The sequence below is a fragment of the Spermophilus citellus genome (genome assembly GCF_964194105.1).
Source record: "Spermophilus citellus genome assembly, chromosome: 15".
Taxonomy (NCBI): domain Eukaryota; kingdom Metazoa; phylum Chordata; class Mammalia; order Rodentia; family Sciuridae; genus Spermophilus; species Spermophilus citellus.
In genome coordinates, this window is record NC_138195.1 from 42,396,891 (window position 1) to 42,421,449 (window position 24,559).

General features: G+C 32.7%; 1 protein-coding gene across 8 annotated transcripts in view; it reads right to left on the reverse strand.

The window, feature by feature from the left end:
* The window catches only part of HERC4 (HECT and RLD domain containing E3 ubiquitin protein ligase 4), a 118,377-nt gene that overhangs the window by 75,392 nt on the left and 18,426 nt on the right, over window positions 1–24,559 (reverse strand). For all 8 annotated transcript variants that reach the window (XM_081267324.1, XM_081267323.1, XM_081267319.1 and 5 more), the window contains 4 exons: window positions 17,635–17,794; window positions 5,414–5,490; window positions 1,725–1,946; window positions 483–574 (listed from right to left, as the gene is read on the reverse strand). In XM_081267324.1, coding sequence (XP_081123450.1) covers window positions 483–574; window positions 1,725–1,946; window positions 5,414–5,490; window positions 17,635–17,794 — 551 coding nt within the window. The remainder of the gene's footprint in view (window positions 1–482; window positions 575–1,724; window positions 1,947–5,413; window positions 5,491–17,634; window positions 17,795–24,559) is intronic.

A 24,559-nucleotide genomic window follows, 5' to 3' on the forward strand; every position in this document is an offset into this window, starting at 1 on the left:
TGAAAATGTTAAAGTCATCGACAAACTGTGTTGAAAGTTCACTATAATTGTCCAATACTCAGGCTATACATAACAGAAATTAAGTTTCCTCTACTACATGTTCTAAGATGTTTATAAGTAAATAGAAGGTAACTTCAAATTAGATAAAGCTATGTAATATAAATGGGACTGATACACATAGCAAGTCTGATGAACTAAAATGGGATAATTTTTTCAAAAATATTATTCAACCAGTTATTTCATGTAACTGTTGAGAAACACAATATACATAACATGTAAGTATATCATAATTCATATTTTATAATGTTAAGGCTGAAAATTAATGCAAATTGTTTTTAAGAATAAATAATAATCTAGGTCTTTTTACTAGTTACTTTTGAAATATCAATTTCAACCTAAAGTTTTAATATAAAAATCATGAAACATTCACTAATTATGAAAGAACTATTATGAGTAATAATAAAGTTTTAGGAGTATAATACCTTGGTTAGCGCAGCTGTATGATCTTCTCCGCAACAAATATAAACTATTTTCTGAGATCTTAGTGACTTTAGTAAATTAGGAACATACCTATCTGAAAATTCCAATAAGAGATGTTAACAATATTCTTTAAATTGAAATTTTTTTAAATGTGTTTTCTATACAGCTTCCCCAGCTCAACACAGTGATGACTGAATAATTTTAACTATGAGTCAATGATTTTACAGTACGAGCCTACAAACTTAGGTTCCCAGGCCTATCTATCCATTATACTGTGATAAAGAAAGGATTTAAATACTTAAGTGTTAAGCAACCTATATGCCAATAAGCACAGGACTGAGCAATCAAGGAAGTTAAAAAATTTATTTAACTGCTTCTAATTTTCTATATACACATCATTCTTTATATATTTACCTTGTGATTATGCTCACAGGATTCTACTTAGTAGATTGAAAACTCTATTTTCTGCTATTTTTGTAGCAGTAATGATATATACTGCTGTATCGTGGCACATTTTTCTTATATAGATTTATTAGTTAATTCTTTGAGAATATTATTTGTTTATCATTGTTGTTACTTGATCAACAACTCACTTTTGTAGATTTCAGTCATCACAATTATGCTGAACTTTATGAAATTACCATTTTTGTTATGTACCATATTGGCTAATCAACTGCAGTTATGAAAAATCACATCCAAGATCCTGATTGTTTCGATAGTTAAAATTTCTTATGATTCAAAGTATTTTATTGTCAAGACTCTAGTATCGCTGTCAGAAGAGAAAGCAACCAAAAAATTAATTTAACTGACCCAGATCATGTAAGTATTTCTCTGAAATACAGATTTAAAACTTCAGGTTAGAGAAGTTTTTGTTTTGTTTTCCTTTCTCGAGGGGCAGTATTCTGGCAAGCACCCAGCCCCTTCCCAAAATAATTTTACGGCTTCTTTCAATTGATGGTGGCCAATAATGAAACATGCTGATTACCAATTTGAAGGAATGCTCTTCAACTGTCTTTTAAGGAACATCCAAAAATGTTAAGATATAATTTCTATAATTTACAATAAAACCTTTTTTTTTGCCTCCCACCATTCCTTCAAAATGCTATCAAAAGATATTTTTAAATTAACATATCAGTCTTATCCTCTGAAAATATGAACACATTTTTCTCTGACACAATAAAAATCATTCAATTCGAAAGAGCATGTCTTTTAAAAAGTACATTTGAACTATAATGAGAACCTACCATTTTCATCATTAAGACCTAGCTGACCAAATTTGTTGCGTCCCCATCCAAAGATAGCTCCAGAAAGGGTAAGTACAAAACTATGGGCTCCTCCAGCTGCAACTTGCATGAACGGAATTCCAAGCAAAGACTTAATCAATTGTGGTGAAGCTTGCTTTTTACATTCAATGCCTAAACCCAACTGGCCATATTTATTCTGTCCCCAACAAAAAACTTCGCTTGCTGTAAAACAAAAATAAAACAAATAACAAAATCACAAAATTATTATTAACATACAAAAAAAATTGATTTGAAGATCATCTGCTATTTGGGGACATTGCTCCTCTCAGTAGATGGAAACATTCATGATCTTTTTAGCATTTAGGTTTATTTCATATAAACATAAAAAACATTTATACTACCTAGAGTATTATCTATAAGAACATTCTACATTTTATTTTGATTAATTACACCAATTGAGAATTATCTAAGTAAGGATAATCTTGTCCTTAACGATCCTTCACAATAGCTAGCTCTTTTTAATATTCTTCTATTTTAATATTCCTCAATATCTCCCAAGAGGTACTCATCTAAAGCTCAAAACTTCAGTTATCAATTGTATGCTGATCACATTCAAAATCTATCATTAGCCCAAATCTCTCCTGAGCAAAATCCATATAACCCAGTGTTGACCTGACGTTCATACTTGGATATGTCAAATGCACTTCTAACTCAGCATGTTCCAAACTGAATTCATGATCTCCACTCTATCTTCCACGCCTGTTTCAGTAAATAACATAGTAACTTATTCAGTAACACACTAGGGAACCATCATTAATAACCCCTCCTCTCTTATACATATCCATATCAATAGATTATATATAATTTCCTTTCTAAAGAAAAATATGACAGATCTGTTCTTCACCATTGTACCTGGTTATGTAAATTTCCCCAGTTTGTTTTTTTTACTCCCGCAGTGCCAGACTATTTCATAACTTCAGACATCTTTTTATCTTTATTAAACCAACAACTGGCATTAAACTAGTTAAGTGCTTCAGTGCACAAATATTTATTTGTTTGTTTGTTTATACGTGGTGCTGAGGATCAAACCCAGTGCCTCAAGTGCTAGGCAAATGCTCTACCACTGAGTCACAACCCAAAAACAGTACACAAGCATTTTTTTAAAATTCCTACTACAAAATCGTACACACTTAAAAAAGCAAGCATCTATGAGGTACAGCAGCATGTGCCTATAGTTCCAACAACTGGGGAGGCTGAGGCAGGAGGATCATAACTTTCAGACCAGCCTTAGCAACTTACATGAGGCCCTAAGCAAATTAGATCTTGTCTCAAAATAAAAAATGGAAAAGGACTGGAAATGTAGCTCAGAGGTAAAGAGACCCTGGGGTTCAAGTCCCAGTATCAAATTTTAAAAAAAGTAAGCTTCCCTCCATAACTTAAGTCCCTAAATTCTTCTTCTAAGACAACTATTTCTACCCTTTACTAGTAAGTCCTCTCAGCCTCTCAGAAATGTTCTATGTGCATACAAGAAGACACTTACATATTTGCATAGCAATATTATAAAAAGGCAGATTTGGTAATTTTGTTTGCCTGAAAAAAAAATTTGGTGTTTTCTAACTGCTTTGGGGACAACACTTTGAAGAATGTAAGGCTTTATATGATCTACATGTTTCCAATCTCATTTCATACCTTCCTTCACTCACTGTACTCTAATCCTACTTGTCTTCCTTTGAATTTTTCAATAGCTGCTCCTCACACATTTGTTGTTCCCTCTGTTTAAACCTTCCCCTCATCTTTATCTGGTACCCTTCTACTTTCTATCAGGAGAAGTCTTCATTCCCTGACTACCCAGATTAAGGACAGTCCTCCCTATTAAATGTTCTAGATACTTCAAACTTTTTTTTTTTTTTTACAACCCTATGGTAGTATGTATCATTATTGTATGGCTGTATCATGAGGGCCTATGTATTGCCTATCACCATATACTACAGTGTACCTAGTTCACACTAAATGTTCAACAAATTGTTAGATGAATGTGATACTAGCTAAAGCAAAAAGCTGTGTAAGACACACACACACACACACACACACCCCAAAAAAAAAAAACAAGGTCAAGATGGAAAACTGCCCTCATTTGTATATTCTTGGGGTCTAAATATATGCTGGATCTACCTACCAAAATATCAAAAAAGAAGGCAGCAGAGCAACAGCAAAGAATACAGAGATGCCTCGTTCCTTGATGCCTACAGAAATCCAAATTCCTTAATACAACATTAAAGGCCCTTTTTTGTAACACATTTTTGTTTGTATTTCAGCCTCAACTGAAATATATCTCCCATAACCTTCACAATTCATAAAACCATATGCCAATACTCAATTACAACACCTTCTTGGCTCCATGTCTTTACTAGTACTATCCCCTTTGTCAACACCCCAACCACTTAATAATTCTATATTTCTTAAATTCTATTTATCTTTGAAGACTCATACCAAATAGCAATCTTCTCCTTATGCTACCATTCTATTAATCAGAACCAATGACTTTTTATTTACCTCAAAGGATTTTACTTCTATCTTGATCAAAGTATTAACTATTTTTTTCCTTCCTCAAACTATTTGGATATCTGCCTCTCCCACTAGACTTTAGAGCCCCTAAAACTGTCTTGGTTTGTTTGTTTCCTCACAATTCTATCCCAGTGTTTTATTCATAGTACCTCACCCTAGACATTCACTTAATTTAATAATATAATGATGATGATTAAAAAAAAGACCCAGGAACTTATTTTCATAAATGGTCTTAAAAAAGAAAAGAAAAAGAATGGCAGGTTCTTTACTAACCTATGTCCTAGTTCTCAGCTGGAATATAAAGATTAAATTAAATCAGTAAAAGAGCAGGGGCTATAGCTCAGTGGTAGTACACTTGCCTGGCATGTGTGATTCTCAGCACCACATATAAATGAATAAAGCCTATCAACAACTAAAAAAATATTTTTTTAAAAAAATTAGTAAAACAGGAACACAAAGCTAACAGTATGTTTAAATACTTTCTCTACTTTTAGTCACAAAAAGTTTATCTGTGAGCTTAAAATGAGATTGGAGGCCATTCTTCCCCAGCTATGAAAAAATAGTTTTTAATTATGAAGTGAAAAGTTAAAAACAAAAATAAATTTCATCACTATAATAAACAACTAAAAATGACACCATTCACAAACAGAAAAAAAAATGCATACCTAAGAGGGAAAAAAAAAATCTAATAAAAGGGCTGGGGTGCTAGCTTAGTGGTAGAGTGCTTGCCTAGCACATATGAGGCACTGGGTTCAATCCTCAGCACCACATAAAAATAAATTATACAAAGGTTTAAAAAAAACTAATTAAACAACGTATAAGATCTCTCCACATAAAACAAAATACTAAGAAAAATGTTAAAAGACTTAAAAAACAGAGAGAGATATTCAAGATCCCAAGATTCAATACTGTAAAGATTTTTCTCAAATTCATTTACAGACAACAAAATATCAAAATTCCATCAAGTTCTTTGTCTAAAATAACTGACAAGCTAATACTAAAATTTATATTGGATGAAAAGGATCAAGAAGAACCAGGACAATCTTGGAAAAGATTAAAAAGTCAGAGCCCTTTCTGCTCAAAGCATCAGTAATAAATTGGAAGAAAATAAAAACAATGCTTACCTTTAGAAAGTGCAAGTGAATGATAGTAACCGCAAGCAACCTGTACTATCTGGATATCTGACAAACTTTTAATATTTCTAGAAAAGAAGAAAGAGCAGGATCAATTCATTCCATTTAACAAATGGATCTTGAATGTCACTTACTCATGCTATTTACTGAATACGTACTATGTGCAGAGTTTCATACTGACCTCAATTAAGGCCAATTTACCAAAAAATTTATATTAAAAAAAATCAGTAATCAAGATCTAAATATAAAAAAAGTAAAAGCTATGAAAGAAAAAACCCTCAAAGAAAATACTTAAGCAAAGTGAACAATGTTCACATGCCAAATACTCTTCATAGTGCTCTGACAATTCAGAATTTCCTTTTATTATAATTTTAAAAAATCTATACTGTGTGAAACTAGGCAATATATTTGTAAAATAAATGTACATGATTTAAATTGGTGTTTGGTCTAGTTTAACACATGTTCCTCTCTATTAGATTCCTTAGAACCAATAAGGATTCCTATCATATTTTCTACCAATTCACAAATTATGAAATCTATTCCTTTTAGGTCATCCTTTTGTTTACATATCAATCAATCAGTGACATCTAACTTTCTTACTAGGGAAATTTAATTAACTCACATTTATGATTATCACTGATATGTTAAATCTTATTTTCTGTCATCTGTGTTTTGTTCTAATACTTCTAAGAATCCCACCTCTCTAATGTTTGCTTAATTGCAATGCAATTCTAAAGGCTAACTGGGGGAGGAAAAAAAAAAACACTACAAGTTATCTATTAACCTTGTGCTTCAAACCATCCCAAATTATGTTATATAATACTTCCCCTTTTCCTGGTCTTTCTACTGTTTTTCCTGAGTGAATGCTTTCAAGGAAAAAAAGGGGGGGGGGGTGGGGAGAAAAAAAAAAAACATGTTTCTTATTTCCCTTTACCTGATACTGCCATCTGACCTGATTCTGCCAAATGAGAGTCCAGAGCAAGTTCTGAATAGAGTGTCGATACCCATGATTTTCGGGAAGCAGCTTCAGCAAATCAAATTGTGAGCAGGAAAAAGGAGAGTTACTCTAATTCCATATTGTTTTATTAGATATATTTTTATTTAGTGGATTTATGTTCTTAACTACAAAGCTTGAGAGTCTGTAGTGCTAAAATTTAGCAGAATCCAACAAATTAGCAGGATCCAATGTACCTTCAAATTTTCAAATGTAACAAAATGCTTTTTTTTTTTTAATAGCAAAATTAAACACTGGTAATGCAGAAAGAATTAGGAATGAAAAAACATGGAAATTAAAACTATGCCGTTTATTCTTAGTAAATAGTAAACTTACTATTATTATGTGCACTAAACACATCTTTCATTCATCTGTTCACTATATTTAATATTTTGGGGAAAAAACTATTTCAGTTATCTACTTGAACTTGCAAAACCAAACATTTCAGAATACTACATTCTCATAAAACACTATGCTTTTCTTCTTCACAGCATGTTATTACTAATTACCAGTGTACATAGTATTCATTTAATGTTAATCTCCTCTGCTAAATAATAAGTTCTATAAAGGCCGACTATGTAACTTATATGCATTAGAATCCCTAATACCTACCATAGTGCTTGGCAAATACTATGTAAGGAATGCACTGTTAAAGGATAAATGAATCTGTAAAGTCTTAGAAGCTTTAGTATTAAATTAGTCATAAAGTTTACCAAAAATCTTCTAAATTTGCAAAGTAATTTAAACTCAGTGACTCTCCTTTCCAAAATACTGCCCTATAACACAAATGCTAATTTCTTGAGTACATATTACACAAAGAAATACATTCTACTGTGGCATTACTATGTTGAAGAAAAAAGTATCTCCTTTCATCTTCCAGTAGATTATATTAAACACTAACAACACAGATAGGGATCTGCTTTGTTTCCTCAGCTTTCAGAAATTAAAAAAAAATATTCTGAGTGGTAACAATTTACTACACTGTTTTCCCAAGTTCCATTTTTTCACAGATAACAAATTAGAAAATACTTAATCACAACAGAATGTTATAGAATTCATCACAAGTAAACTTTTCATATTTTTAATATGAAGATGAAAACCAAAACCATAATGACCATATTAATGTCAATAAATAAAGATGTAAAATGAGATATGAAAAATTCAAAATGTGCAGAGGAATGGAGTCATTTTTTAGTAGTGGTTTTTTGTTTTGTTGTTGTTGTTGTTTTTATCTTTACAATCTTGTTAAGGTGCTATTATTTCAGCATAGTTGCTATATCAAAAGATGTTTTTTTGTAAGCCTTATGGTATCCACAAAAATCTGCAGAAACAAACACAATTAATAAGGAATCAAAATATACTACCAGAGTAAATGACAAAATCACAAAGGAAAACCGTAAGAGTAAGAAAGCAAAAAAAAAAAAAAAAAGAAGAAGAAGAACTACAGTAACACCAGAAAACAAATTACAATATGGTTGTACTAAGATCTTGCCACCTATCAATAACTACCTTCAATGTCAATGATAAAAAATTCTCCAATTAAAAGATACAAAGTGACTGAATGGATTTTTTTTAAAAAGGAAAAAATATAACCCAATTAAATGTTTGTAAAAAAAAAAAACTTTACCTCAGAGGACACACATACAATGAAAGTAAGGGAATATAGTAAGATATTATACAAATTAAATCCAGAAGGAGCAGCAGCCATAATCCTATCAGATAAAAACAGACTTTAAATCAAAAGCAATAGAGGCAAAGAAAGTCATTGTACAATGACAAAGGTGTCAACTCATCAAGAGGAAATAATGATTCTAAATATATATGTGCACAATATAGGGGCACTAAATGTAAATCAAGTATTAAAAGGGAAAGACAGACTCCAATAAAATAATAGTAAGGGACTTTATTATCCCACACAATGGATATCTCATTCAGACAAAAAGTGAACAGAGAAAGAGCAGAATTAAATTGCACCACAGACCAAATGGACCAGACCTAAAAGGCTTCTACAGGACATTCCAAACAACACATGCAGAATATGTTCTTCTTATCACTAGGTGGAACAGTTTACAGAGCAGATTATATAATAGGCTATAAAACAGGTCTCAATTTTTTTTTTCAAAACCGAAATCAAGCTAAGCACGGTGGCATACACCTGTAATCCCAGCAGCTCAAGAGGCTGAGACAGGAAGACTACAAGGTCAAAGCTACCTCAGAAACTTAGCAAGGGCCTAAACAACTTAGTGAGACCCTGTCTCTAAATAAAATGCAAAAGAGGGCTGGGGATGTGACTCAGTGGTTAAGTGCCCTTGGGTTCAATCCCTGGTACCAAAAACAAAAACAAACAAACAAACAAACAAAAACCTAGAAATCAATAACAAGAAAAACTTTAAAAACTCAAACAAGTAAAAATAAATCCCAACATTATGTACAATTATAATGCACTGGAAAACATGTATGAAGTAAAATAATTTGGAAACTATATAAACACACAGAAGTTAAGGAACTTTTCGGGGTGGGATGCAACATGGGGGATTGAATCCGGGGCCTTGCACATACTAGGCAAGCACTCTACCACTGAACTATATTCCCAGTGCACAAGTTTATTCTTGAACAACAAGACAGAAATCAAAAATCTCTTTAAACAAATGAAAATCAAAACACAACATGTCAAAATTTATGTAAGACAATAAAAACAGTACTAAAAGGGGAGTTTTTAAGCAATCGACATCTATATTTAAAAAGCAGAAGAACTCAAATAACCCATCATTGCATCTTACAGATTAGGAACAAGAGGGGTAAAAAAAAAAAAAAGCTGGGCCAGGGTTGTAGCTCTGTGGTGAAGTGCTTGCCTAGCATGTGTGAGGCACTGGGTTCAATCCTCAACACCATATAAAAATAAATAAATAAGATAAAGGTACTGTGTCCATCTAAAACTTAAAAAAAAAAAAAAAAAAAGGCTGAGCAGAGATAATGAAAAAAAAATGAAGAATTGGTTTTTTGAAAAAAACAAAGCTAACAAACCCTTAGTCAAAATAACAAAGAGAAGACAAATAAAAAAAAAAAAAAGGGAGACATTACAACTGAGTGGCTCTAAAGAGATTATTATGAATGACTCTTCACCAACAAAATTCGATAACCTAGCAGAAATGGACAAATTCCTGGATACATACAGCTTACCAAGATTAAACCATGAAGACAGAAAACCTGAACAGATCATTAACAAGTACTGGGGGCTGGGGATGTGGCTCAAGCGGTAGCGCGCTCGCCTGGCATGCGTGCGGCCCGGGTTTGATTCTCAGCACCACATACAAACAAAGATGTTGTGTCCGCCAATAACTAAAAACTAAATATTAAAATTCTCTCTCTCTCTTTCTCTCTCTCTCCCTCTCTCTTAAAAAAAAAAAAATAACAACTACTGATATTCAATCAGTAGGGCTGGAACTCAGTGGTAGAGTGCTTGCCAAGCAGGGGCAGGGCCCTGGGTTCAATCCTTAGCACGCCCAAAAGAAAAGTCTCCCAGAAAAGAAAAGCCAAGAACAGATGGTTTCACTGGTGAGTAAACTACTGCCAATTCTTGTTTTTTTGTTTTTGTTTTTTTATGGCAGTGCTGGGGACTGAACTCAGGGACTAATGCATGCTAGACAACTCTCTATCACCAAACTACATCCCAACAATTCTTAAATTATTCCAAAAAATTGAAGAGAAGGGAATTAATCCAAATACATATTACCCTGACACTAAAATACAAGGACACAACAACAACAACAAAAATACTACAGGACAATAACTTTGAGGAGCATAGATGCAAAAATCCTCAACAAAATATTAACAAACTGAAGATAACAGCACATCAAAAAGATTCATCCCAGGGATGCAAGACAGGGTCAACATATACAATTTGATAAATGTGATATACCACATTAACAGAAAGAAGGACAAAAGCTATATGATCATCTCAATAGATGCAGAGAACTCATTTGATAAAATCCAACATCCCTTCATGATAAAATTGTTAAATCTAAGAGATATGGAAAAAATATACCTCAGTATAATAAAGATCATGTATAAAAAGCTGGGTTCAGGATATAACTAAGTGGTACAGTTCTTGCCTTGTATATGCACAAGACCCTGTGTTTGATCCACAGCACGGCACCAAAAAACAAAAACAAAAACTATCATTATACTGAATATAGAAAACCTGAAAGCTTACTAAGAACTCAAAACAAGGATGCCCTCTTTCACCACTTTTATTCAACATAGTACTAGAAATTCTAGCCAGAGCAATCAGGCAAGAGAAAGAAACAGAGGCATCCAAATTGGAAAGAAGGAAGTCAATTTGTAACTGTAGACGACATGATCTTATGATATAAAGACCTCCAAGGAGTCCAACAAGAAACTATTATAATTAAAGAATTCAGCAAAGTTGCAGGATACAAAATCAACATATAAAAATCAGTAGTGCTAGCTGGGCATGGTGGCACACACCTTTAATCCCAGAGACTGGGGAAGCTAAGGCAGAGAATTACAAGTTTGAGGCCAGGCTCAGCAACTTAGCAAGACCCTGTCTCAAAATGAAAAATAAAAAGTAGAAATTATAAGAGAGCTGGGAATGTCTCTCAGTGGGAGAGAACCCCTGGGTTCCATCCCTAGTACCAGAAAAAAAAAAAAAAAAAACTTAAAAAATAAAAACAGTAGCACTGCTATACATGCCAACAAACTACCTGAAATGGGTATCAAGAAAGCAATTCCATTCCCCGCCCCGCCCCCCACAAAGTTAAGGATATTTGAATTCATGATTGTGGAAAAAACAAAATATTGTTAAAATCTCCAGGCCATTCAAAGTGATCTATGCATTCATTATATCAAAATATCAATGACATTCTTCAAAGAACTTAAAAAAAAAAAAGCTAAAATGTGTATGGAACAACAAAAACAAAAACAAAAACAAAACAAAAACAAATAGCCAAAGCAATCTTCAGCAAAAGCAACAAAAAAGGAGCTATTATACTACCTATTGTCAAAGTATATTACAAAGCCATAGTAATCCCAATAGCATGTTTCTGACATAAAACAGACACAGAGGCCAATGAAGCAGGATAGAAAGCTACAGTCAACATTCAACAAAGGTGCTAAAAATATACATTAAACAAAAAGACTTTTCATTAAATAGGTGCTAAAAAAATTGGACATCCACATGCAAAAGAATGAGACTGACTAGCCCTCTATCTCACCAGTTACAGTGAGGGGGATCAACTCAAAATGAGTTAAATTTTAACCATAATCCATGCATGTATGATTATATTAAATGAAATCCTCTCTCACAGATAACTATACTGCACAAATAAAAACATTTAAAAATACTTAAATATAAAACCCAATATAATATAGTACTATATAAGAAAACATAGGGGAAATGCTTTAGGACACTGGAATGGGAGAAAATATCTGACAAAGGGTTACTACCCAGAACATATAAAACAAATAACCTGATTTAAAAACAGGCAATAGATAAGAAGACTTAAAAATGACCACCACTTATGTAAAAAAATGCTCAACTCACTAATCATCAGGGAAAAGGAAATCAAAACCACAATGAGCCATCACCTCACTCTATTAAGAATGAGTATTGGGGCTGGGGTTGTGGCTCAGTGGTAGCACGCTTGCCTAGCACGTATGACACGTTGGGTTCAATTCTCAGCACCACATACAAATAAATAAAATAAAGGTCCATCAACAACTAAAAAATATTTTTAAAAATGACTATTACTGAAATGACAAGTGCTGACAAGGATGTGGAATAAGGTGAACACTTGCACACTGTTGGTATACATGCAAATTAGTATAGCCATTATGAAAAGCAATAAGGATTTAAAAATTTAAAAAATGAACTATCACATAATCCAACAATCCTACTTCTGGGTATATATTCAAAGGAAATTAAATCATTATGTTTAAGGGTTATCACAACAGCCAAAGAAGTGAAATATTCTAAGTGTCCATCAGCTAATGAATAAAGAAAAGGTAGTACATACACACAATGGAATACGATTCAGCTATTAAAAAAAAAGAGGAAGGAAATCCTGTTATCTGTGAAAATATGAATGGAACTGGAGATCATTAATGTTAAATAAAGTAAGCCAGGCATAGAAAGACAAGTATTTCATGATTCACTCATGTGGAATATAAAAAGCTGATTTCATAGAAATTGAGAAGTAGACTGATGGTTACGGACTGGGGAAATTAGAGGAAATAGAAGAATTGGGAAAGGTTGGTTAATGAGTACATTATAGTTTCAGTGTGTTACTGGACAGTAGAGTAATCATAGATAGTAACTATATAATGTCTATCTCAAAAAGCTAAAAAGAGGGGCTAAGGATTAGCTCAGTGGTAGAACATTTGCCCAGCATGCACAAGGCCCTAGGTTACAAACCCCAGCACCACACACATACATTAAAAAAAAAAAAGAAAAAAGAAAAAGAAAAAGAAAAAAGAAAAAACCTAGAAGGATTTTAATGTTTCTGCCATAAAGAAGTAATAAATGTTTGGGGAGAAATGGTTAACCTAACGTACCAAAACACCGAAATACTTCTTTAATATGTACAATTTTATTTCTATGTATTGATTTTAAAAATAAACTTTTAAAAAATTCTTTATCAAGTACAAAAGATATGCTTAATGTTTTCAATTTTCAAAAGAAGTTAAATGCACTTAATAGGAAAATAAAATAATAAAATTTATAAATAAGTATAAATGTATACATATGTATGCACACACACAACATGAAGATTCCCAAATAATCATCTCTGAAAAGACATTAAGAACTCAGACCTCTAGAGCAAATATTTTATACTGCTTATAAATTTCAAGTAACTAAAGCTTAGAGCACATCAAACATTTTAAATGATATCACTAAAATAATCTACTGTAAAGAACTGAGTGAATTATTGAATGAATTTTGAAGTGGTTTGAAATTTTAAAGAAAAGATTAAATCTTAGAAATCAGATTTATACATCCTTGTCTTGGGGTATGGGTATTTTTGGATTCATTAAACACATCTGAATTGCCATCTTGGTCCAAAGTAAAATTTTCTTGACAGTTTGCTAAATATGACAATATGCTCTAGTATACTTAATATGTTTAGTACCGCCATATTCTTCCATTTGTCCAACGGTTGTACAATGGCAATATAGACAGCAACTAAACATTGCTTCTAGCTGGGTTTCTAAAGACAAAATTCCAACCACTGCTAACAAAGACTAGTACAAAGTTTTACATTATATTATTAAAATGTTGAAGAAGCCAGGCACAGTAATGCACACCTATAATCCTGGCAGCTTGGGAGGCTGAGCCAGGAGGACCGGGTAGCACATGCCTATAATCCTAGTGGTTCAGGAGACTGAGACTGATCACAAGTTTAAGGCCAGCCCAGGAAACTTTGTAAGATCTTGTCTCAAATAAAAAGGGTTGGGAATGTCAAAGGTAGAACTCAGGTGGAACGCGGCCCTGCATTCAACCCCTAGTATCAAAAAAGGAAAAAAAAAAAATTTAAATTGAGGAACCAAAGCATTAAATATTTTTCCCATAAAACACATGACTGGGGCGGGGGACTGGGGTTGTAGCTCCGTGGTTAGAGAGCTTGCCTAGCATGTGTGAGGCACTGGGTTAGATTCTCAGCACCACACAAAAATGAATAAGTAAAATAAAGGTATTGTCTCCATCTACAAAATTACACAAATGAACAATTTTCTTTTTCTCAGGCAACTTTCCTAGTAATTTTAGGTTTAAGAAAAATCTTAATGTTGGGGCTAGAGAAGGTGTATCTGAGTAACAGAAGAAATATCTGATGCCCTGCGTTCAATTCCCAGATTGTCAAAAAAATTTTTTAAACCTTAACACCAACTTTTTTTTCAACTTTGAAAAATTTAGGCTAACAACTAATCTAGTTTCTATCATTAAGATATACACTGGACTGTGGGAATAGCTAAATGGTTCCTTACCTAGCATACAAAAGGCAGGCTCAATCCCCAGTACTGCCAAAACAAAACAAAAAAACAATTTTTCCCTTTAATCTAAAGTGTTTCTGAATTTTCAAATATTAAAATCAGGCAAAGATATAAAATATTTAAAAGAGTCAAGAAAATAAAATTTTTGAACAAGATGACAATTTGAAAGTTTAATTAGTCCAGAAATAGTTTTATATACTCATAAGAATTATCATTACTATCATTCTGCTATAATTTTTTGCTGAAAGTCCGAGAGGCTGGACTTAAAAGGCCAGCCTCTGCAATTTAATGAGACTGTCTCAAAATAAAATATAAAAAGGACTGGGAATATAGCTCAGTGACAAAGTGCCCCTGGGTTAAATATTTAGTACCTCTCCCCCCTAAAAAAAAAAAAAAAAAAGAAAGGAAGGTAAAGTTAAATTTAAGCTTTTTTCTATATACAAGTATTATGTTCTCCATTTTTTTTTTAAAATCTAGCCAGAAATCAAGTCTACAGGGAACTCTATAGATGATATAATTGACTAATTCCACACCTTCCCCAAATAGTAGTGACTTCAAAACCACACAAAATTATAAGTAGGAAAAAATTAGCCAACTAGTAAGAATTTCAGATATAACCTATTTATTATTGTCACATTCTTTAATTTTGAAATGTTGCTTAATTTTGCTTAATTTTCATGTTCTTATCTGCAAGCATGAAAATGGTTTTGGGGGCTGGAAATGTAGCCCAGTGGTAAAGCACTTGACCATCACACATGAGGCCTTGAGAACGATCACCAGCACCAAGCCAAAAAACAAACCAAAATTGTGTCAAGAATGTAATATCCTGCCAGGTATGGTGGCACACACCTGTAATCCCAGCTTCTCATGAGGCTGAGGCAGCAGGGTAGCAAGTTCAAGATCAGCTTGGGCAACTTAGTGAGTCACTCTCAAAATAAAAAAAAAAAAAAGGGGGTAGAGATATAGCTCAGTGGTACAGGGCTTCCCTAGCATTCATGAGTCCCTGGATTCAATCCCTGTAGTGGAGAAGGAGGAGAAATAGCCTAATGTGAATCTTCAGTTTTCTGATTGTTCATATGAAAATTTATCAACACTAATTTTTAGAAATCCCCTTATAGATAATGTGTATGAAACTTACAAAACTGGTTTAAGTACGATGGTACTTAGAAAAAGTCTTATATCTAAAAAATGATTTGGTACTAAAATTAAAAAGAAAATCTCTGGTAATCTTTTATAAAACATAGAATCATTGAAAACTATGTATATATGTTCATACAAATCAGATCCAATACATAAAAATTTGAAAACCTGAGAAGGATAAACAGTATAATACCTAAGTTAATACAGATGTTTAACATACAAAATCAGATATTTAAACAACAACAACAAAAAACTCAGTTCTTTTTCAGGTGGCTCAGTAGTAGAGTCCTTGACTAACATGCATGAGGTCTTGAGTTTGATCTCCAGCACTGCAAAATCATATAAAATTCTCACACAATAAAATTATCTCCTTTTAATTACCTTTCTTTCTGTTTACTATTTCACCTACATAGTACTGAAATGCCAGAAGTGAACCACAACAAAATGAGGATTATGCAACTGGTAGAGTAAAAATAAGGGAAACTAGAAAGCTCTGCCATGAATCAATTAAGATGATTAACATATAAGTCCTTTTTCATCTGAAAAATACAAATATTTTTTAAAACTTATCTTAAAAATCCTGTTCTATAAAAATTACTTGGAAGAAGCAATGAAAGTAGTAAAGGGTAGGTTAAATTTAAGGTCACTGTTTCTATGGTTGCTCTATATTATCTTGTCAATAACCATTTAGTTAAAAATTACCATTTTCTGAAAGAAGTCAAAACTAAACTGTCTGAAGAAATTTAATTTACTCAGCTTAAGGAAAAATATTTTTCTCCCAACAGCACCATCATTAAGGGACATCATAAGCAAACTGGGAATTACGTTATTTAGTTGTTATTGCAGAAGAAACAACAGGAACCAAATTTGAGGAGTTTTGCAGGATTTGGTTATATGTTGACTAAGGAAAACATACGAATATGATGTATCCAAATGTCTCAATGGATAGTTCAATAATAGAACAAACATTAAATTTCAAACTGCAAATTCCTGTTCTGAAATATATCTTCTCCTGTGTTCTACTTTACCCTAGTAGTTGCAACCTTTTTTTTTTTTTTTTTTTTTTTTTTTGATGCACTGGGGATTGAACCTAGGGCCTCAGACCTCCTAGGCTAGTGTTTTACCACTGAGCTACATCCCCAGTCCTATCACAAAATTTTCCTTAAATCAAAACAAACCTTATCAATGTCAAAAATAGAACACATAAATGTGTGCAAAAAAAATTTTTTTTTACCTAGAATAAATCTAAAAATAGTTATAAGAATATCTTGGGGTTCCCTGGAGAGTTCTTTTGTCCCTAAAACTATTACCACCAGGAAGAAAGAACAAAAGGGTTTAAAGAGACCAGAATTTGTATAATATAAAAATCTAAGTACAAGTTCTTAGGTATACTAAGAAATAAATACTTCTTTTAAAATCTTTATATTTTTATCTAGATTTGTTTATGCTCAGTTTTTAATATTAAAAAAATGATTATGTCCTATACAATTCTGTAAGACTATAATACTGATCAGGCATCATTTTTAAATTGTGAAATAATTCTGCAATTCTACGTTAATAATATAAATTAAATTGTGATCACTGTTAAGTAAAACGAAAAAGTAGAAAGCAAATTCTTTTTATAATAAGCATGTTTAGGCTGCCATAGTCAATAAAAACCACACTGAAAAAAAGAGTATCATGAACCAACTGATATTTAGTAAATATTTCAACAGCTGGGATATTCAAGACAGTATATTTAGCTTCAATCAGTCCGTGCTACTAAGATAAAAGTTATTTTAAAGTAGGAATTCCCTGTCCCTTTTCTTTATGAACATAAAATCTGCTGAATGTGAAGAACATAAGTATTTTAAAAAGTAGCTGAATAGTTCAGCCCAAATTAAATAGGTCAACTCAAAAAGGATAAACAGTATAATACCTAGAAATTTAATTTACCTAGAAAATTCTTAAAGGATTCAAAGGAAAGAAATAATTAGATGACAACGCTTACATGCTCACAGTAAGCAGAATGATTTAAATAAACAAACACATTTTAAAAGATTAAGGACCTCTTTGTGGTCACCTTTGTTACCTGGGTACTCTGATACATTCCTCTGATCCTAGTAGGCCAAGTTGTCCATCAGAATCGAGACCCCAAGCATACACCTGGCCCTTGTCATTAAGTGCTAAAGTATGAGCTTCTCCACATGAAACAGCTACGATATTCTGGGCATCCAGGGCAACAACCTGCTCTACAGAACAGAAGTCAAGAAGAGAGACGTTACATTCTAATTTTGAACTTCCAATGATAATATATTCAATCTTCATTTTACATTTTAAAAAAGCTAAGGTAATGTTTAAATACACACTAAAAATAATCAGTTATTTTGAAAAATCTAACAAATTCATGCTCCATGTGTAATACTTGTTGTGGTAAAATACAGATAATTTTCTGAGTGGATATATAATGTCAAGAAGAGTTCATAAAGATTCTCTCATAATGTGCACTCTATTCAAAACCATCATCAATAAAAGAAGGGTCCAGGTAAAAAAAAAGAATCATTTAAACAACTTGGCTGTTTGATTCTAACAATAAAACCATAATTGACCCACACATACCATACAGACACTGCAGTGAAATGATTCTGAAATTAATGTTATATGAATTGGTAATTTTTGAATGAAAAATAACTTCTTTACATATCTCATTTTAAAAAAAAGCATCTGTTGGATATGCTGAGTAAAGAACAGAAAGGCAACATGATCATAACTGATAGGTTCTTTTGTGGACTGCCATTTTAACATCAACAAATATGAAACTCCATATGTGGTTAAAATGTGTTCAAGTTTTAAGCCAGAAATTCATTTAAAATATTGGACTTCAACAGACTGTAAAGGAGCCAGCCACTGACATTATCAGTATGGAAATTGTTTCTCTAGTCTCCTTAGTTTCCTTGAGATGTGCAATGTTTGTGAGTGTTTCACTAGTACCATTAAAAACTTGGGGTTTTTAAAAATACCATTTAAATTAATATTTTTTAGTTTAGTAAGAAATTTATAATTACTGATTTCAGTAAACTAAAAGCCTAGTGTCAAAAGTGATTAAAACTGGATCAATTAGGGTTTCTTGGCACATTTTAGCTCCATTTACAAATGTAGCAATTCAATAATGGAAAAAACTGCAACAGGAGGTTCACATTCTTTCATGTAGAGAAATTCAAATTGTTTCTAGATTACTAAAATTTTCATTTTTGTCGTGAGAGGTTAGCCCTAGATATCTCCTCTAAGAAACTGCACAACTCTATAATGATTTATTATTGTAGTCACTTACCTTAAAGTATTAAGTTAATAACTGAAAGCTTACACTTAATCTCATTTTTGTATGTAATCTAAATGTTTTTATAAAATTACATTGTAGAAACACAAAAAAGGAAAAAAAGATATAAAACACCGGTTTCCCTACCACCACCACCACAAAAAAAAAAAAAAAAAAAAAAAAAATGAAGAAAGAAAAAGGACTTGGATCTGCTTCCATCAAAACACTCCTACAAATCTAATTATGAATAAAAAAGTGAAACTTAGAAAAGATCTTATGTCTCACAAAGGCTCCCAAAATAAATCAATTTCTCTCCAGAACAACCCTAAAAGGAAGTAGCAAAAAAAAAAAAAAAAAAAAAGACAGGTAAGACTAATGTTCATCAATAACAAAGTAAAAGTACTTAAATTAGATAGCAATGGCTATAAAATCAAAGTCCAGAAAACAAAGAACAATCATTTATATCAAATATTAACATTGTTTTCTACTTCGAGTGCTTCAGACACTAGATAAACAAAAATGAATAAAACAGTTCTGATCCTCAAGGAGTTTACAATTTGTGCATAAACAGGTGAAATAAGGATGTAATTAAAGGTAAGACAGAAAAAAGACAACAGGAACAACAGATACTTATGTTATCCTTAAAAACATTAGGAAGACTTTTGGAAGGCAATAATTCTTAAGCTAGATCATTAGCTGAAGAGAAGAGATTCCCATGTATCCAATTTGAGGGAATTAAAATTACTTGTTATAGCAAAACTAAATATAAAAGCAAAGTTGACCAGATTTTTAAAAATGAGGGGAAAAATGTTTCTCATCTGGGCAAAACTAACCTCCACAATTTTTAAAGACTTCTGAGAGGCAAAAAAAGATTCATAATTTACATCAGTGGGTAAAAGATGTGAACTGAATGAAAGTTCACAGAAAAATAGAAACAGCACTTAATCATATCAAAATTGTTCAACTTCACTAATGAAAGAAATATACATTCAAACTACACTGAAAAGCCAAAAATATACTTTTCAATATGGGCTAACCATCAATAAAGTTTTATCAACAGAATGAGGTAAGTCCCAGAGCAGAGGAAAATATTTACAAAGACAGTTGATAAAGGATTTATCCAAAACATACACAGAATTTTTGAAATTCAACAGTTAAGAATACAAACCAACTCAATTACAAAATAGCAAAAGATTCAGACAGGTATCTATCTCACCAAGGAAGATGTACAGATGGTAAGTAGATGATAAGATCAGATGGCACAATACTGGATGCCATCTGGGCATTGCAAATTAAAACAAGAAGATACAAATTACACACCTATTAGAATGGCCAAAATCTATAACACTGACAACACCAAATGCTGGCAAGGATATGAAACAACTTGAGTTCTCTCATCGGTGGGGGCCAATCTCAACAATTTAGTGAGACCCTTACCAAGTAGGCAAGCTCTTGTCTCAATATAAGAAATAAAAAGGGTTGGGGATAAAGCTCAGTGTAATTGGAAGATAATTTGGTGGATTCTTACAAACTATAATCAAATACATGATCCTGTATTCCAACAATCACATTCCTTGGTACTTAACTATGTCCACACATGGATGTTTATAGCAGCTTTAATCATAATTTCTGAGACTTGGAAGCATACAAGCATGACCTTCACTAGTTAAATGGATAACAAAATTGGTACAGCCTGAAAATAGAATATTATTCAATGCTAAAAACGAATGGGCTATCAAGCCACAAAAAGACATGTAAGAAACTTAAAATACATATTGCTAAGTGAAAGAAACTAATCTGAAAAGACCACATACTATGAGATTCCAAATAGATGATATTCTGGAAAAGGCAAAACTATGGAGACAGTAAAAAGACTGACTGCCAAAATTTGGGCAAGGAAGGGATGAACAGGTAGAGCCCTGAGTATTTTTAGGGCAGTCAAAACTATTCCTCATGATACTGCAATGGTGTATACACACCATTATTATGCTTGTTAAAACCCTTAGAATAAGTCACACAAAGAGTAAACTAGAGGTAAACTATGGAATTTAGTGATAACAACATGTTGATGTAGGTTTACTGATTTTAACAAATGCACATTGTGATGCACAATATCAATGGTGAAGAGGTAATCCATGTATGGGTTTGGGCATAGGGGTATTGAGAACATTCAATGTTGCTGTGAACCTAAAATTGCTATAAAAATAAGGCTTATTAAAAAAAAAAAAAAAAAACCACATACCAAGGTACCAGTTTTCACTTCTGGAAAAGGCACAGTTGCATACTGTTAGTGGGAGTACAAAATAGAACAACTTCTATGGAGAAAACAGCCATGGCATTATCTAACAAAACAGGAGTTTTCCCTTTTCACCTAATAATTCCATGTTCAGGAATTTATCCTACAGATACACTGAACATGAGTGTGTGTGAATGCATGTGAATACACTGCCTATTCAAAACAATTTAATTTAATTTGCAACACTACATAAGAGTAAAAGCCTAAAAATTTTCTAAATATCCGTAAAAGGATTCCTGGTAGGGTATACTGAAGTAATGCAAACTTAACTTTGCATTCTGATATGGAAAGCTCTCCAAGGATATATTAAGAAGATAGGGGTGGCAAGATGTCAACAGAGAATACACAATTTGCTTTTTTTTTTTTTTTTGTATAAGGTAAGGGGGAATAAGCATATATATTTGCTTATGTCTACATGAAGAAACTTTGAAAAGATAAATTAAAAAATTAACAAAGAGTTCTATAGAGGAAACAGGCAGAGGGGAAATTTTAACAGTCAAATGCAAAAGCTTCTCAATATATTTTGCTTTGATCTGAACCTGTGAATATACTGCCTATTCAAAACAATTTAATTTTAAAAACATTTGGGCTATGGGTATAAACTCAGTAGTAGAGCACTTCCATAGCATGTGTGAGGCTCTAGGTTTGAGCTCTAACACTCAAAAATTAAATTAAAATTTTAAAATACTTTTTAAAATTAGAGCCTTAAAACAATGTATTAAAAATCAATATTTCCACTTTTGAACTGTTCTGAGCTCAGTATCCTTTTCTGCATACTAAAAAAGCCAAAACAATTTTTGTTCTTCCAGAATACTAGCCCCATTAAATTACTGATACCAACTTTGAAAACAGATAACTGCTTCAGAAATTGAAAAACTAGGAAAAGAAATAAGATTAGAAGAATTAAAAGGTATCCATATTGGAAAGGAAGAAGTTAAACATCTTTATTTGCAGATGATTTGATTCTACATGTAGAAACCCCCGCCCAAAATCATACAAACAAAACAAAACAAAAAAACCAAAACCTCAATTAAGACATAATAAATGATCCAGTCCAGTTGAAGGATACAAAAATCAACATACAAAAATCAGCACCATTTCTATACAAAAATAATGACCTAAGCCAGGCTCAGTGGTACATGCCTGCAATCCCAGCAACTTAGAAGACAAAGGCAGAAGTATCACAAGTTTGAGGCCAGCCCTAGCAACTTAGTAAGGCCCTTGGGAATTTATCAAGCACTTATCTCAAAATAAAAAGGGCTGGAAAAGTAGCTTAGTAAGCGAAGCACACCTGGGTTCAATCCCTAGTACTAAAAAAAATTTTTTTTAAATGATAATGACCTAGCTGAATAATGAAGACAGGCATGGTGGTGCATGCCTATAATTCCAGCAATTTGGGAGGCTAAGGCAGGATCACAAGTTCAAAACCAGGCTCAGCAACTTAGCAGGGCCCTGTCTCAAAATAAAACATAAAAAGGTCTGGGGATATGGTTCAGTGGTTAAGTACCCCTGGGTTCAATCCCCAATATTCGCCCCCCCCAAATGACCTAGTTGAAAAAGAAATCAAGAAAACAATCCCATTTATGGTAGCATCAAAATTATTAATAAAATGCCAAAGAATTTAACCAAGGAAGTAAAAAAAAATTGTCCATTGAAATATAAAACACTGATTTAAAAAAAACTAAACATAGAAAAAATAAACAGAAAAATATCCCATATTAATAGAAAAGAATGCCCATACTGTCAAAAGAAATCCCTAACCAAAATCCAGTGGCATTCTTTTCAGAAATAGAAGAAACAACCTTAAAATTCATATGAAGACATACACATAAATATCAAAAACAAAGAGTCAAAATAATACTGAAAAAGAAAAAACAAAGTTGGTAGCATCACACTTTCTGATTTAAAATTACATTACAAATCAGGCACTGTGGTGCACACCTGTAATCCCAGCTACTTGGAGAATGAGACTTGAGGATCACAAGTGTGAGGCCAGGCTCTGCAACTTGGCCATCAGTGGTAGCATGCTTACCTAGCATGCACAAGGCCCTGAGTCCAATTCCCAGCACCACAAAATAAGTAAATGGATAAAGAAATAAAATAAAAATGAGTATTTTATTCTGAAAAAAAAAATAATAATAAACAAAAGTGGGCCGAATGTTCTAATAAGTGGATGCTGATCCATAAATGGGGGAGGGGGATATGGGAAAAATGGAGGAACTTTGTGCAAAAGGGAGGGAGGGGGCATGGGAGCAGGAAAGATGGTGGAATGAGATGGACATCATTACCCTAGGTACATGTATGTCTAAAAATATGGTGTAACACTATATCATGTACAACCAAAGAAATGAAAAGCTGTGCTGCAATTGTGTACAATGAATCAAAATGCATTCTGTTATATATACCTAATTAATTAATTAATTTAAAAGGGGGTGTGGAGGGCTGTAGCTCAGTAGTAAAGTGCCCATGGGTTCAAACCTAACACCTGGGGAAAAATTGTTACAAAACTATAGTAATCAAAACAGTATGGTTCTGGCATAGAAACATAAACCTACGGAACAGAGAACCCATAAATAAATCCAAACATGCACAGTCAACCAATTCTTAACAAGGCCACCAAGAAGACCTAATGGAACAGATATCTCTGATAAATGGTGGAGGGAAAACTGGATTTCCACATGTAAAAGAATAAAATTGGAGCCTTATCTTATACCACACAGAAAAAACAAGTCAAAATGGCGTAAGAGATATAAGTACTGAAACCATAAAACTCCTAAAAGAGCTGGGCACGGTAGCATACACCTGTAATCCTAGCAGCTTGGGAGGCTGAGGCAAGAGGATTGCAAGTTCAAAGCCAGCCTCAGCAAAAACGAAGTGCTAAGCTATTTTATTTAGAGACAGTGAGACCCTGTCTCTAAATAAAATACAAAACAGGACTGGTGATGTGGCTCAGTGGTCGACTATCCCTGAGTCCAACCCCTCTAACCCCCTAAAAAAAAAAAACTCCTAGAAGAGAAAAATTCCTTGATATTGAATTTGACATCATACCAAAAATTCATACTACAGAAACAAATATAAGTAAATGAGACTATATCTAACTATAAAACTTCTGCACTGCAAAGGATACAATCAAAAACATGGACTGGGAGAAATAATTGCAAATCACATATCTGATAGACAGTTAAGATCACAATTTTATAAAGAACTCTTACAACGCAAAAGCAGAAAAACCAATAACCTGACTAAAAATGGGAAAAGTACTTGAACGGATATTTCTCCAAAGATGACACAAAAATGGCTAACAGATATAATGAAAAGGTGTTGAAGATGACTAATCATACAGGAAATGCAATTAAAATCACTCTGCAACATCACTTCACTCCTGTACAGGTGGATATTATTAAA